The sequence below is a fragment of the Erythrolamprus reginae genome, chromosome 10 (genome assembly GCF_031021105.1).
Source record: "Erythrolamprus reginae isolate rEryReg1 chromosome 10, rEryReg1.hap1, whole genome shotgun sequence".
NCBI lineage: Eukaryota > Metazoa > Chordata > Lepidosauria > Squamata > Dipsadidae > Erythrolamprus > Erythrolamprus reginae.
The window spans coordinates 39,798,015-39,813,254 of NC_091959.1; the positions used below are offsets into that span (position 1 = coordinate 39,798,015).

Sequence of the window (15,240 nt, forward strand, 5' to 3'; positions counted from 1 at the left end):
CATGGTGGACCACATCCACTTCGAAATTATGGAAATAAGATTAAATAACTTTGATGAAAGTAAATTGGAGAAGCTGATGGCACGATGGAATAAGGTGAAAAATCATATCTTAAGTAGAATTTATGACGACAATGTGAAAAATAAATTCCAATCACTTTTTGTATGTAAAGAAATGTAAAGGAAGAAATTGAAACTTATTGTAAATAATATAACCCCCTAAATGGTGGTGGGGTTTTTATTGGTGTTGGGCACGTTTTCTTTTAAGTGTTTTTTGTTTGTTGTTAATTTAGTAAATAAACAAAACAAAAAACAAAAAAACCCTTAATAGTAATAGCAATATCATTTAGACTTATATACCGCTTCATAGTGCTTCTACAGCCCTCTCTAAGTGGTTTACAGAGAGTAAGCCTATTGCCCCCAACAATCTGGGTCCCCATTTTACCGACCTCGGAAGGATGGAAGGCTGAGTCAACCTTGAACCTGGTGAGATTCAATCTGGCAAACTGCTGGCACCGGGGATCAGCAGAAGTAGCTTGCAGTACAGTAGTCCCTCGCTATATCGCGCTTCACCTACTGCGGCTTCACTTCATCGCGGGTTTTCAAGAAATATTAATGAAAAAAATCATTTGCGGATCTTTGCTGGTTCACGGGTTTCTGAGGAAGTCGATCGGCAGATTTAAACAGCCCGCGGAACTCGATCGGCAGGTTTTTAAAAAAAAAAATATCTAAAATTGTAAATACTGTATTTAAATACTGTATCTAAAATAAATACTGTGTGGGAAGGGTTTATAAACACTTAAAACAATGAAAACTTACCAAACAATTACAATATAAATACTTAAATAAGTACTATCAGTCGATAAATTCCCCATCGCGGATTTCACCTATCGCGGCCAGGTCTGGAACGTAACACCAGCAATAGGTGAGTTCTTACTGTACTGCACTCTAACCACTGCGCCACTGAGGCTCAATGGCCGCATCAGGGCGGTGTTGTGAACTCTTAGCTGAGTTAGGTCTCTGAGCTGGTTGTTTTCTTGCAAACGTTTCATGACCATACTATGCAACACCATCAGTGCTAGAAGGGAATGGTGTTTGTGGAGGAGGAGGAGGACGATGGGGTCCTTGCTGCTCTCTGAACTTGGTTGTTTTTTTGCAGACGTTTCATTACTCAACTAGGTAACATCATCAGTGCCAGAAGAGAGTTGAGCTCATTTATATACAAGTCCTTGCCCTATCGAATTAAAAAAACTCAAGTATTTCCGAGAGTTTAAGAAAAGAAAGAAATATGGGGTCCTTTGGAATCACTAATTGAGTTTACCCGTCTTGTCTTCAAAATTAAGTGTAGTTTTCCTACCCATCCAAATCTTGTTTTGGCCCCATCCTTGGATGACGCTGAGATACCCCTGAGAAAGTTCTTCAGGGAAAGAGGTCAGTATTTTTTTTTCCTTTTTATTGAGGATGCAGTGCTCAATTAAATGGGGGTGGGTGGGTGTTGTTTGTGTGGCCCTGCAGCTTCAAGAAGCAAGAGGCTTCCGGAGGAAGATCAAGCGCCTGGAAGACGCCAACAAGAAGCTTTCGCTTGAGCTAGAACACGAGCGAGGAAAGCTCACCGGCCTTGGCCAGTCCAACACGGCTCTGCGAGAACATAACCGCATCCTTGAAGCGGCTCTAGCTAAGAGAGAGGCGGATTTGGTGCAATTGAATCTCCAGGTAGACTTTGCTGCATCCTCCTCCTTTCTCCTCCTTCTTTTCTCCTCCTTTTCTCCGCCTTCTCCTCCCTTTTCTCCATTATTATTTAAAAAAAACCTCCTCTTCCTGCTCTTCTTCTCCTCCTCCTCCTTCTTTATTTATTTATTCAATTTTTATGCCGCCCTTCTCCTTAGACTCAGGACAGCTTACAACATGTTAGCAACAGCACTTTTGAACAGAGCCAGCCTATTGCCCCCACAATCCGGGTCCTCATTTGACCCACCTTGGAAGGATGGAAGGCTGAGTCAACCTTGAGCCGGTGATGAGATTTGAACCGCTGACCTTCAGATCTACAGTCAGCTTCAGTGGCCTGCAGTACAGCACTCTACCTGCTGCTCCACCCCGGCTCTTTCTCCATTATTATAAAAACATCTTCTCCTTGTTCTCCTTCTCCTCCTCCTCTTCCCTCTTCCTCTTTCTCCATTTTTAAAACATCCCCTCCGTCTCTTTCCCTTTTATATAAAAACTCTATTTTTCCATTATTATGACGTCTCCTCTTTCACTTTCTTCTCCTCCTTCCCTTTCTCCTTCTCTTTCCTCCTCTATCCTCCTCTTTCTCCATTACTATGAAAACATCTCCTCCTCCTCTTTTTCTTTTATGAAAAAACCTTTCTTCTTTTCTTCCATTATTAGATTTAGATTTAAATTTATTGGATTTATATGCCGCCCCTCTCCGCAGACTCGGGGCGGCTCACAACAATGGTAAAAAACAGTACATAGTAACAAATCTAATATTTAGCAATCTAAATTACAGTTTTAGGTTAAAAAATCCAAAAAAGAAGCCCCAATATGTAAAAAACAAGCACACAATCGAACCGTACACAAAAACTACAACAACTCCTCCTCCTTTCTCCTCCCTCCTTCTCCTCTGCCTCTTTCTCCCTTACAATGTCGGCTGGCGGGACCCAGGGGAAGAGCCTTCTCTGTGGCGGCCCCGGCCCTCTGGAATCAACTCCCTCCAGATATTTGAATAGCCCCCACCCTCCTCGCCTTTTGTAAAATGCTGAAGACCCACTTTTGTCACCAGGCGTGGGGATAATTACTTTTCATCATGTTTTTGGCCTTTCTGTATGATAGATTAGGTTGAATGTGTGTGACTGTATAGTTAGGGGTTTTATTATGTTATTAATGTCTTTTTAAATGCATTTAATTTTTTATTATTAGATTTGTAATGTATTGTATTACTGCTATGCGGTGAGCCGCCCCGAGTCTTCAGAGAGGGGCGGCATACAAATCTAATAAACTATAACTATAACCACTATGAAAACATCTCCTCCTCTTCCTCCTCCTCTTTTTCCTCCTCTTCCTTTATGAAAAAAACCCTCTCCTTTTTCTGTTATTATGACAACTTCTCCTTCTCCACTTTCTCCACTTTCTCCATTACTATGAAAATATCCTCCTCCTTCTTGCTTCTCCCCTCAGTCTACTTCTCCCCGTGATGAAGATCTTAGACCATTCCTACCGTGTTTCCCCGATAGTAAGACACCCCCGATTGTAAGACGTATCGGGGGTTTCAGGGGGGTCGGCTAATATAAGCCGTAGCCCGAAAGTAAGACATATGTCTTACTTTCGGGGAAACACGGGGTTGCCGCCTCCCTCTCGTAGCTGCGCGCCGCCTCCTGCCCACGTCCCCCTCTCCATACGTCGCCGCGTCTGCAGGAACGGGTGGTGGGGCGCCACGAACGGCGGCGCTTGAAAGCCACCACGGTGCCGTTGTTGTCCTCACGGCGCAAAGCCACACAGTCCCGGATCGCTTGCTTCCCCGGCCAGCAAGCCGGCTGCCTGGGAAAGCAGCGTGCTTTTAAAACGCGCGTTTTTCAAATGCGCTGCTTTCCTAGGCAGCAGACTTTGCTGGCCGGAGAAGGGAGCGATTCAGGACTGCGTGGCTTTGCGCCGTGAGGACAACAACGGCGCCGCTTAGAAGCAACAGTGGCCGGTGCCCTCCCACCGGGGCCCCAAAAGCTCACGCCGTCACCGCTAGGGAAGCTCCAATATAAGACATACCCCGAAAGTAAGACATAGTGGGGCTTTTGGGGATAAAAAGAAAGTAAGACACTGTCTTACTTTCGGGGAAACACGGTAGGTCTGTGCTGATTATAGGAAAATACAGGTAGCCCTGGCTTACGACCACAATTGATCCAAAATTTATGTCGTTGAGTGAATTTGGCCCCATTTTACGACTTTTCTCATCACGGTTGTTAAGCGAATTGCTGCAGTAGTTAAATTAGCAGCACAATTAATGTAACTACTGACTCCAGCCTCCCCCGTCGACTTTGGTGGTTGGAAGGTCGCAAAAGGGGAAACATAACCCCATCATAAATGTGAGTCAGTTGTCAAACACCCGGATTTTAAATCATGTGACCACAGAGACACTGCAGTGGTCGTAAGCCACATTTTTCAGTGCCGTTTGTAACTTTGAGCGATCACTAAATGAACTGTTGTAAATCAAGGACTACCTGCATCATGAGATTCTGCATTCTTAATCTAATCGTGGATCCATCTGACCGCCTCCTGCAGCTTTACAAGTGATTGGTCTCCAGATGTTTTAGACCAGGGTCTGCAACCTTGGAAACATAGAAACATTGTCCCTTACAGCCAGTAATATCTGCCCCACCTCCTTGAATTCAAAAAATACAAAATGTAAGGAGCACTACCTTTCTCTCCTGTATCACTGTGATCTGAAAGTGCAATTTAAAATGGCTTTACCCTCCTTTTTATACTTCCCAGTCTAGCCCCACTGCAGCCTAACCTGAGTGGTCTGTGCTTGAACACAAACTGCCAATAAAATTGTCCCTTACAGCTTGAACACAAACTGCCAATAAAATTGTCCCTTACAGCCAGTAATATCTGCCCCACCTCCTTGAATTCAAAAAATACAAAATGTAAGGAGCACTACCTTTCTCTGTGATCTGAAAGTGCCTTAAAGCAGTGATTTTCAACCTTTTTTGAGCCGTGGCACGTTTTTTACATTTACGAAACCCTGGGGCACATTGAGGGGGGGGGGGGGCGGCTAAAAAAAGTTTGGACAAAAAAATTCTCTCTCTCTCTCTCTTCCTCCCCTTCACTCTATTTCTTTCTCTGTCCCTCTTTGTCTCCCTTCCTTCCTGTTTCTTTCTCTCTCTCCATCCCTCTTTCTTTCTTTCTCTTCCTTCCTCTCTTTTTTGCTCTCTTTCTCCCTCCCTCCCTCTGTCTTTCTCTCTCTCCTTCCCTCCCTCTTTCTCTCTCTCTCTTGCTTTCTTTCTCTCTCTTTCTCTCTCTTTCTCTATCTTGTTTTCTCTCTCTCTTGCTTTCTTTCTCTCTCTCTTGTTCTCTTTCTCTCTCTCTCTCGCTCTTTCTCTCTTGCTTTCTCTCTCTCTCTTGCTTTCTTTCTTTCTCTCTCCCTTGCTTTCTTTCTCTCTGAGCTTCGCGGCACACCTGACCATGTCTCACGGCACACTAGTGTGCCACGGCACACTTGTTGAAAAACACTGCCTTAAAGGATTCCTAAACCTTAAACACTCAGAGAGCCATTTGGACCCATTTCCCAAAGAAAAGAAAACACCGGGAGCCACAAAACTCTCCCTGTGCCTGACTATTTCCCGAGTGGCCACAAAACTAGCATATGTAGTTGAATTCTATTTTCTTCTGAAATGTTTCTTTTCTTGGATTTATCCATATTTGGCCTACCGGGAGTTGAAAAGCTTAATAAATTGCGCGTCGGTGGGTGTGCCACACATTCATTCATTCATTCATTCATTCATTCATTCATTCATTCATTCATTCATTCATTCATTTTTATTTATTTGATTTGATTTGATTTGATTTGATTTGTATGCTGCCCCTTTCCGTAGACTCGGGGCGGCTCACAACACAATAAAAACAGTTCATGACAAATCTAATAATTTACAATTTAAAATATTTTAAAAACCCCATTATTAAGCAGACATACATACAAGCATACCATACATAAATTGTATAGTCCCAGGGGAGATATTTCAGTTCCCCCATGCCTGACGACAAAGGTGGGTTTTAAGGAGTTTACGAAAGGCAAGGAGGGAAGGAGCAGTTCTAATTTCTGGGGGGAGCTAGTTCCAGAGAGTCGGGGCCGCCACAGAGAAGGCTCTTCCCCTGGGGCCCGCCAACCGACATTGTTTAGTTGATGGGACCTGGAGAAGGCCCACTCTGTGGGACCTAATCGGTCGCTGGGATTCGTGCGGCAGAAGAATTAAATTAAGAAACAAGCGCAGAAATAAACGGTGCATTCTCTGCTTTGTGTTCCTTCCAGGTCCAGGCGGTTCTGAAGAGCAAAGAAGAAGAAGATCAAAAGATGAAGCAGCTGATTCAGACTTTGCAAATGGCTTTGGAGAAAGAAAGAGCCAACGTTCTCAGTCTTAAGGAACAGGTACAGTCCTGGCTGGAAGCGTTCAGAGCTCCGTTAAAGGACTTCTTGGGTGCTTGGTCACCTCTGGGCAGAAGGTCAAAGATGGTACAGTGGTACCTCTACCTACAAATGCCTCCACTTACGAACTTTTCTAGATAAGAACCGGGTGTTCAAGATTTTTTTGCCTCTTCTTAAGAACCATTTTCTACTTGAGAACCTGAGCCCGGAAAATTTTCCCAGGAAATTTGAGAGCAGCATGAAGGCCCGGCCAGTTTCCTGCCATTCCCCCTGGGTTTCTCTCTCTGGCGCAGTGTACGAGAGGGAGCCTCGTGCCGGGTGTATGGGAGGTGCCTGCTCCTCCTCGCCGTCTCAGAGTCCCTCTTTTTTTTTAAGCCTTAAAGATTTGGATTTCTTTGATTCCCCTCCCCTTCTTCCTTCAGCAGCGACTGTCCTCCTCCTCTTCCTCCTCCTCCTCTTCCTCCCACCCTAATTCCGAGCTTTTATTTCTTTCCTAATGGGTTTGCACACATTATCTGCTTTTACATTGATTCCTATGGGAAAAATTGCTTCTACTTACAAACTTTTCTACTTAAGAACCTGGTCAAGGAACCAATTAAGTTCTTAAGTAGAGGTGCCACTGTATTTTGCTTCTGCACATGCCCTGAAGCAAAAAAACCAGCAAAATCTCACGTGCTCATCCTCTCATGAGATTTTGCTTCCTGCGCATATCCAGAAGCAAAATATCTCTGGGAAGCGCACGTACGCAAGCCAGAGATGCAAAGCTGCATGTGTAGCGCACCGATAGTGGCGTAGCGGCAACCCCTGCCTGGATGGATGCGCGTATGTATAGAGAGGAGAGCAACGGAAAGCAATAAGCCGGCTCTCGGGGAAGGGCAGACGTAGGCGTCAGCTAGCCCCTCCCTGGCTAGGAAATAAATAGGAGGGGTTTGGGAGTGGCCTGTTGTCATACACCAGTGTTTCCCAACCTTGGCAACTTGAAGATATTTGGACTTCAACTCCCAGAATTCCCCAGCCAGCAAATGCTGGCTGGGGAATTCTGGGAATTGAAGTCCAGATATCTTCAAGTTGCCAAGGTTGGGAAACACTGTCGTAGACAACCATTTTTTTCTAGTGTACAGCAAGCAATTGTGATTCTTTGGCTAAGCCCAGGCTGGGTCAGATCACAGGTTTGGCCTGATCAAGTATATCAGACAGGGACCACAACTTGACAATAAACTAACGATACTTTATTGTAAAGCAACCTTGACAGAATCTTGCAAATTTGAAACTGCAGTTCTCCCACTGTCTCTTTTACAGCCCGAGAAACTAGGGTGGACCCCTTCTGAATCTCTTGCCCCACCCATTATGCAGCTGTGGGCTACGCTGCCTCTTATCTGACGCATTTCCTAAGCAGCATCCTCTTCTTCCTATCTCCCCCGCCCCTACATAGACTCTCATACAAATGGGTTGGACTTCAACTCCCAGAATTCCTAACTTCTTAGTGTGGGGGAGCTGAAACCTGGCCCATCTGGTTGGGAAAGGGCTACATTTTGCCGGTGCGGTAATGATGCATCGTCCTGTGGCAGGTTGCAACAACAAAAGCGGAGTCGGCACACAACCGCCGGCATTATAAAGCTGCCGCCCTGGAACTCGGCGAGGTCAAGCGAGAGCTGCAAGCGAAGGAGGTCGTGATCGAGGCTCTCCAAGCGGAAGTCGACAAGTTGCAGTGAGTGTTGAAACCGAAAGGAAACGGGGGTGTTCCTATGGCACTGTGCATTTGGCTGCCTTAGTCATGTGTGAACTGTGCAAATGAGGGGAGGGAACCTGGGATGGTGAGCGAGAGAAGCAACCTACAGAAGGGCTAGAGCAGCGGTCCCCAAACTACGGCCCGTGGGCCACATGTGGCCCACTGAGGCCATTTATCCGGCCCGCGGGTGAGTGACAAGAGCACAGGTACATACTTTTAATTAAATTCTCTCCTTGATGTTCCTTCAAAAAGTACAACACCAATTATATTTCTAACTTATTAATCATTATGCCAAAGTGCTTCCTTCTTTTTTATACATTTTTCTATAAACCAAGAAAACCTTGTATAGCCAATCAGATGTTAACAAAAGAAAATTAAAAACAAAACATAAACATATATGAATTTCAGATTTCTCCCCCCCTCTAAATAGTATGTTCCCATTTTGTTTTTTACTTTAAAATAAGGTATGTGCAATGTGCATAGGGATTTGTTCATAGTTTTTTTTTATAGTCTGGCCCTACAACAGTTCGAGGGACAATGAACTGGCCCCCTGTGTAAAAAGTTTGGGGACCCCTGGGCTAGAGTGTGGGTCGCCAATCTTAAACACTCAAAGAGCCATAAAAGTCCTAACCGGAAGCTCCCCATTCAATTCTGGATCTAAACTGGATGGCCAGTTCCTCCACCATAGAGTCTCCTCCTAGCTTGGCGTCCTTTTTCCTCTGCCGACTGGAAGTCCGGTTCCCCCACCATAGAGTCTCCTCCTAGCACGGTGTTTTTCCCTTTTACCAACCAACAACAGGGAGCCACTGCAGAGGGATGAAAGAGCCACATGCGGCTCCAGAGCTGTGGGTTGCTGAGCCCTGGACTAGAGGAGCCCTAGTTCCTATGGCTATAGGGACCCCTATGCTGGCTCTGTTAAAAAGTGCTATTGCTAACATGTTGTAAGCTGCCGTGAGTCTAAGGAGAAGGGCGGCATTAAAAAATAGAATAAATAAATAAACCCAGGGACGGAGTTAAGAGAGGTATCAACCTGGAATCCTTACGTGGCCACAAGCGAACTGAGTCCAACTCCTCCTTTGAAGTCCTATTGACCTGTATGTAACAATAATAATAATTTATAACACATACATACTAAACATAAAATATAAAGAGCCTGGGGGAAGGTGTCTCAACTCCCCCATGCCTGGCGATATAGGTGCTGTGACAGTGGTACACACAACATGTGGCAGAACATTTCCTACCAATATGGGCCTCACCAGCCACCTGCAGACATATCGTGTACAGCCCACAACCCATTATATGTCAAGGTCCTCTTAGAATACGTTGGACGAACATCAGTAGGTGCTAACTACTCAGGGACCACCTTCTACTGCACGAATCCCAGCGACCAGTTAGGTCCCACAGAGTGGGTCTTCTCCAGGTCCTGTCAACCAAACAATGTCGTTTGGCGAGACCCAGGGGAAGAGCCTTCTCTGTGGCGGCCCCGGCCCTCTGGAATCAACTCCCCCCAGAGATTAGAATTGCCCCCACCCTCCTTGCCTTTCGTAAGCTGCTTAAAACCCACCTCTGCCACCAGGCATGGGGGAATTGAGATACACTTTCCCCCTAGGCCTTTAAAATTTTATGCATGGTATGTCTGTATGTATGATTGGTTTTTATATAATGGGTTTTAACTGTTTTTTAGTATTGGATTATACTGTTTTGTTACTGTTGTTAGCCACCCCGAGTCTGCAGAGAGGGGCGGCATACAAATCCAATAAATAATAATAATAATAATAATAATAATAATAATAATAATAACTCTGAACTGAGAAGATTCCTGTGTCTCACTTAGGAACATAAATTTTGGGGCTCAGTTGTGGTCACAAATCAATATGTAGTTTATATTCCTTAATGCTGTTGGACGGTAGTTTCTTGAGGACTTTGATGTTCTCAAGTTGATTTCAGTGTCATGTCCGTTCTAGGGCAGAAGATGGAAAGCACTCTGAGGAAGTCGCTCAGATCCAGCGAGAGCTTGTCGATGCTCGGTCCCAGCTTCAGCTACTGCACAAGCAGCTGGATGATCAACTTGAGAAGCAACCCGTAGAAAACCAAGAGGTAAATCTCGGTCTTGGATGTTCCTTTCCTCCTTGATGAGCGTTTGGGCTTTACCTGTGCAGTAGAAACGCACTGAGGGAACACAGTAGAACAGTGTTTCTCAACCTGGGAGTCAAGACCCTTTGGGGGTCGAATGACCGTTTCACAGGGGTCGCCTAAGACCCTGGGAAAACACAAATTTCCCCTGGTGCTAGGAACTAAAGCTTCTATCCTGGCGCCTTGGAACATATTTTTGCAATCCGACCAATGAGGCGTTTACAGTGGGAGTCTCCCTCTGACCTTCCTACCAATCAGCTTAAAGCTCTGTTGGGAGAATTGGCAGTAGACTTACGGTTGGGGGTCACCAGAAAATGAAGAACTGTATTAAGGGGTCGCAGCATTAGCAAGGTTGAGAACTACTGCAGTAGAAGAAGACAACGACAAATAAAAAGGAAATTGGATGGAAGGGTGAAAAAGATCTGAATAGGTGAAGAACCTATGTTGCAACTTCATTTAAAATGTTGGGTGGGGGTCTTTGGTGCTCTCTGATGCCATCAATACACTGAAGATATCAGCTGGTTGGGTAATGAAACATAGAAACATAGAAGACTGACGGCAGAAAAAGACCTCATGGTCCATCTAGTCTGCCCTTATACTATTTCCTGTATTTTATCTTACAATGGATATATGTTTATCCCAGGCATGTTTAAATTAAGTTACTGTGGATTGACCAACCACGTCTGCTGGAAGTTTGTTCCAAGGATCTACTACTCTTTCAGTGAAATAATATTTTCTCACGTTGCTTTTGATCTTTCCCCCAACTAACTTCAGATTGTGTCCCCTTGTTCTTGTGTTCACTTTCCTATTAAAAACACTTCCCTCCTGAACCTTATTTAACCCTATAACATATTTAAATGTTTCGATCATGTCTCCCCTTTCCCTTCTGTCCTCCAGACTATACAGATTGAGTTCATGAAGTCTTTCCTGATACGTTTTATGCTTAAGACCTTCCACCATTCTTGTAGCCCGTCTTTGGACCCGTTCAATTTTGTCAATATCTTTTTGTAGGTGAGGTCTCCAGAACTGAACACAGTATTCCAAATGTGGTCTCACCAGCGCTCTATATAAGGGGTTCACAATCTCCCTCTTCCTGCTTGTTATACCTCTAGCTATGCAGCCAAGCATCCTACTTGCTTTTCCTACTGCCTGACCACACTGCTCACCCATTTTGAGACATCTTCAGGGAAACAAGTTCAGAGAGCACTAAGGCCTCCCTCCGGTCAACCCTGAGCTACAAATATTCTCCTTTATTAATCGAAGAAGGGCAGCCCATAATTATTTAAATTTTCCCTTTAAGTGTAAAGATTACAAGTTTGGATTTTTAACTGAGGTGGAGAAAAGACAAAAGCATTGTTAAGCATTTTGTTTTCATTGTCCTATTATAGGCCATCAGTACTTGGAATCTGAATATAGGGATCTATTTACCCCGCCTTTGTAATATGTAATAAAATTATAGATCTGGCTGCCACAACATGCTTTGTGGCTCAATTGGCACTCCGAAAGGTTGTGTCAGGCTCCAAAAACCAAGAAAGACATGCAAAGTTACTTCTGAGCTGTGTCCTTTATTGATCCTCACCGGTAGACAGAATCTTGCCAATCTCAAGCAGGCTAGTTACATCATTAAAGACATATGTTGAGAACTTCTAGGAAGAAGCTATCTTGATTCTCTTTCTCCTAACCAAACTACCTAAACTGTGTTGTCTCTTAGCCCTCTGGAATGCAGCCCCTCCCTGCTGGGAATCCAGACTGCATTCCACTACATAGTGAAATTACTTCTTGGAGAGAAAGGGCTTTCATTAGTTTTGAGCCAGGATTGGGTTGATGGATAGGTAGGTGAGCCGGGGTGGCGCAGCAGGTAGAGTGCTGTACTGCAGGCCACTGAAGCTGACTGTAGATCTGAAGGTCAGCGGTTCAAATCCCATCACCGGCTCAAGGTTGACTCAGCCTTCCATCCTTCCGAGGTGGGTAAAATGAGGACCCGGATTGTGGGAGCAATAGCCTAGCTCTGTTAAAAAGTGCTATTGCTAACATGTTGTAAGCTGCCCTGAGTCTAAGGAGAAGGGCGGCATAAAAATTGAATAAATAAATAAATAAATAAATTCAGATTCTTAAACAGAATTCCTTCCTGGATGATTGATGGCAAAGGAAAGCCCCCTTTTTGAAACCTACTTTTCTTTGCACTGAATAGAATTCTACAGTCTTTTTGCTATTGACCTCTCCTGCAGCAAAAGTCTACACAAAACCTGCCCTGACATTGATTTGTCTGTTTGCCCTTGCAGCTGGAAGATCTCAAATGGGAAGTTGAACAGAAAGAGAGGGAACTCCAAGCTCTGAAGCAACAGCTGGATTTGACCGAACAACGGAGTCAGAAGGAGCTAGAAGGCGTGCAGTTAGTTCTCCAGGTATTTTCACTGGATTCTACAGATGTTTTCCATAGGCAGGTTGTTCTATGAGTTTTTTCCATAGGCAGGTCATCCTATGATGAGTTTATGATGACTATGATCATGGTTTATCGCTTATATTTTTTATGTACACTGAGAGCTTATGCACCAAAGATGAATTCCTTATGTGTCCAATCACACTTGGACAATAAAAAATTATATTCTATACTCTACTCTACTCTACTCTACTCTACTCTACTCTACTCTACTCTACTCTACTCTACTCTACTCTATACTACACTAATTCTGTTCTATGATTTCATTGCTTATTTGACTCCTATGACAATCATTAAGTGTTCTGTCGGGGTCTCTGATAGGAGCCTCCCGAAAATTAAAGGATACAAATTTCAGACACACACATGTTTGAAAATTCAAAATAATATTCTTTATCACAAAAGTCAAAATAAACTAAGCACTCTTTTTGTATTGCAAAGAGCACTCTTTCCAAAACAACCAGATAGTCTGTACAATTTCCCTTAAGCTGTTATTAAGTACTTAGCCGGCAGCTGTGGAGTAACTTCACACTCCTTCTTCTTCCAACGAAGGGAGACACCCACACACACACTGCTCTGCTTTGGTTTCAAAGGCGTGAAAAAGCAACAAAGTCCAGCACACAAGATTCCTGACGAAACTGCAACAGATATTCTTCCACATCGGCCAAACCTGGCTGCTGCTATTTATGGGGCTCCAGTAATTACGGCTGCTATTTATAGCAGCAGCCCTAATTACTTGAGCCCCACCCAAACACAGGTGGCCTCCCTTATTTCCTGTAATATGTTCTTACTTGGTCTCTTCTACGCATAATTCTGCGCTTGCGTGGGTCCAAGATGTCATCATCTGAAGCTATAGAAGATAAGGAAGATTTACTGACTTGGCTCTGTGCCAAGCCCTCTGCCGAGTCACTCCCACCTTCTTCTTCGTCCGAGGAACCTAAACTCTGATCTGATTCTGTCGGCAATAACATGTTGAATTTTCCCCTGCATCCACCTCCCCATTCCCTGGAGCAAGAGCTGGGCCAGAGCCAACCACAACAATTAAGTATTGCACCTCATGATTCATGTATATTTTCTTTTATGTACAGAGAGTTTATGCACCAAAGACAAATTCCTAGCATGTCCAATCACACAATTATATTAACGGTTTCTTGGCTATGCACGCTTCCCTTTCTAGAACCTCAAGACGGAATTGGAGATGGTTCGGGACGATTTGTCCATCACTCAGAAAGATAAATTCATGCTCCAGGCAAAAGTATCTGAACTGAAGAACAGCATCAAAACACTGCTCCAGCAGAACCAGCAGTTGAAGTTGGATTTGAAACAGGGGAAGATGAAAAAGGTATCTGGAGAAACGCGGAGGGTCCCTCCATTTTCTCCCCCCCCCTTTTTAAAAAAAATCTTTATTAAATATTTAAATTAAAACAAGTAAACAAAGTTTGACTAACAAGCTTATAAACTTAAATTACATACTGTAGGCACACATTCTATCACAACATCACTTTTCTTTTCTACATATTCATAATTAGTTAGGTTATTTGTTCTTATTCGATTTCATAACTATCTTACTCTGTGCACTTAGACTAACACCTCACCCTGCCTATGTAGTTTTCTGTGTATGATATGACTGTATGTATGTTTTTTATATATTGGGGTTCCTTGTTTTTAGACTTTTTAAAATGTATTATTGTTATTTTAGAGTTTAACTATTAGATTTGTCATTATATATTGTTTTTATCGTTGCTGTGAGCCGCCCCGAGTCTACGGAGAGGGGCGGCATACAAATCTAATAAATAATAATAATAATAATAATAATAATAATAATAATAATAATAATAATAATTTGTTACATAGAAGATCTATTTGCCAACCATACTGTTGACTTTTGTAATTAAGCGACCTATCAATGAGTCCTTTTATCTAGTTTGCAGATTTATTAAGCTGTGTAATTTGATTTTGTATGTTTGGAAAAAATATGTGTATTACGTTCCGTTTGTATAGCCCAGGGGTAGGCAAAGTTGGCTCTTGTATGACATGTGGACTTCAACTCCCATAATTCCTGAGCTAGCATGACTGGCTCAGGAATTCTGGGAGTTGGATGGATGGATTGAGGATGGATGAATGGATGGAAGATGGATGATAGACAGACAGATAGACGGACAGACATGGAGAGGTCTAAGCGGTCTACAGAGTCAGCCTATTTCTCCCCAACAATCTTGTTCTGTTGGGCTCTCTGGTAGACTCCTCCCAAAAATTCACAGGTACAAATTTCAGACACACACACATTTGAAAATTCAAAACAATGTTCTTTATAATGAAAATTCACTTAAACTAAGCCCTCTTTTGGTATAGCAAAGAGCACTCGTCTCCAACCAAACTGGTAATTTGTCCAATCCCTTATCAGTTCTGTGATACTTAGCTTGCAGCTGTGAGGCAATTCACAGTCCTTCTTCTTTCACAAAGTGAAACACACTTTGCTCTGGTTTAGTTTCAAAGTGGGGGAAAATCAGCACACAAAAGGTCCAAGTCAGTAAAGCAGTCAGGAAACACAACAATCAGATAATCCTCCACAATGGCCAAACCCACAGGCTGCTCTTTATAGCAGCCTCCCAAATTACCATAGCCCCACCCAACCACAGGTGGCCTCATTTTCTTTGATAATAATCTATCAGTTGTTGCTGCCTATGCATCGCTCTCCGCATGCGTGGCTGTATCATTAACTCTTGTTCTGAATCCAAGGAGGAGCTAGATAATTGATCTCCTTCTGAGCTGTCTGCCCCACTCTCCTCCTCCCTGTCACTCATGTCTTCTTGG

At 43.6% G+C, this 15,240-nt stretch overlaps 1 protein-coding gene across 6 annotated transcripts in view; it reads left to right on the top strand.

The window, feature by feature from the left end:
• Nucleotides 1-15,240, top strand: part of GOLGA3 (golgin A3) — a 61,730-nt gene that overhangs the window by 41,072 nt on the left and 5,418 nt on the right. For all 6 annotated transcript variants that reach the window (XM_070762693.1, XM_070762695.1, XM_070762696.1 and 3 more), the window contains 6 exons: nucleotides 1,513-1,710; nucleotides 6,014-6,130; nucleotides 7,696-7,835; nucleotides 9,821-9,953; nucleotides 12,272-12,394; nucleotides 13,604-13,768. In XM_070762693.1, coding sequence (XP_070618794.1) covers nucleotides 1,513-1,710; nucleotides 6,014-6,130; nucleotides 7,696-7,835; nucleotides 9,821-9,953; nucleotides 12,272-12,394; nucleotides 13,604-13,768 — 876 coding nt within the window. The remainder of the gene's footprint in view (nucleotides 1-1,512; nucleotides 1,711-6,013; nucleotides 6,131-7,695; nucleotides 7,836-9,820; nucleotides 9,954-12,271; nucleotides 12,395-13,603; nucleotides 13,769-15,240) is intronic.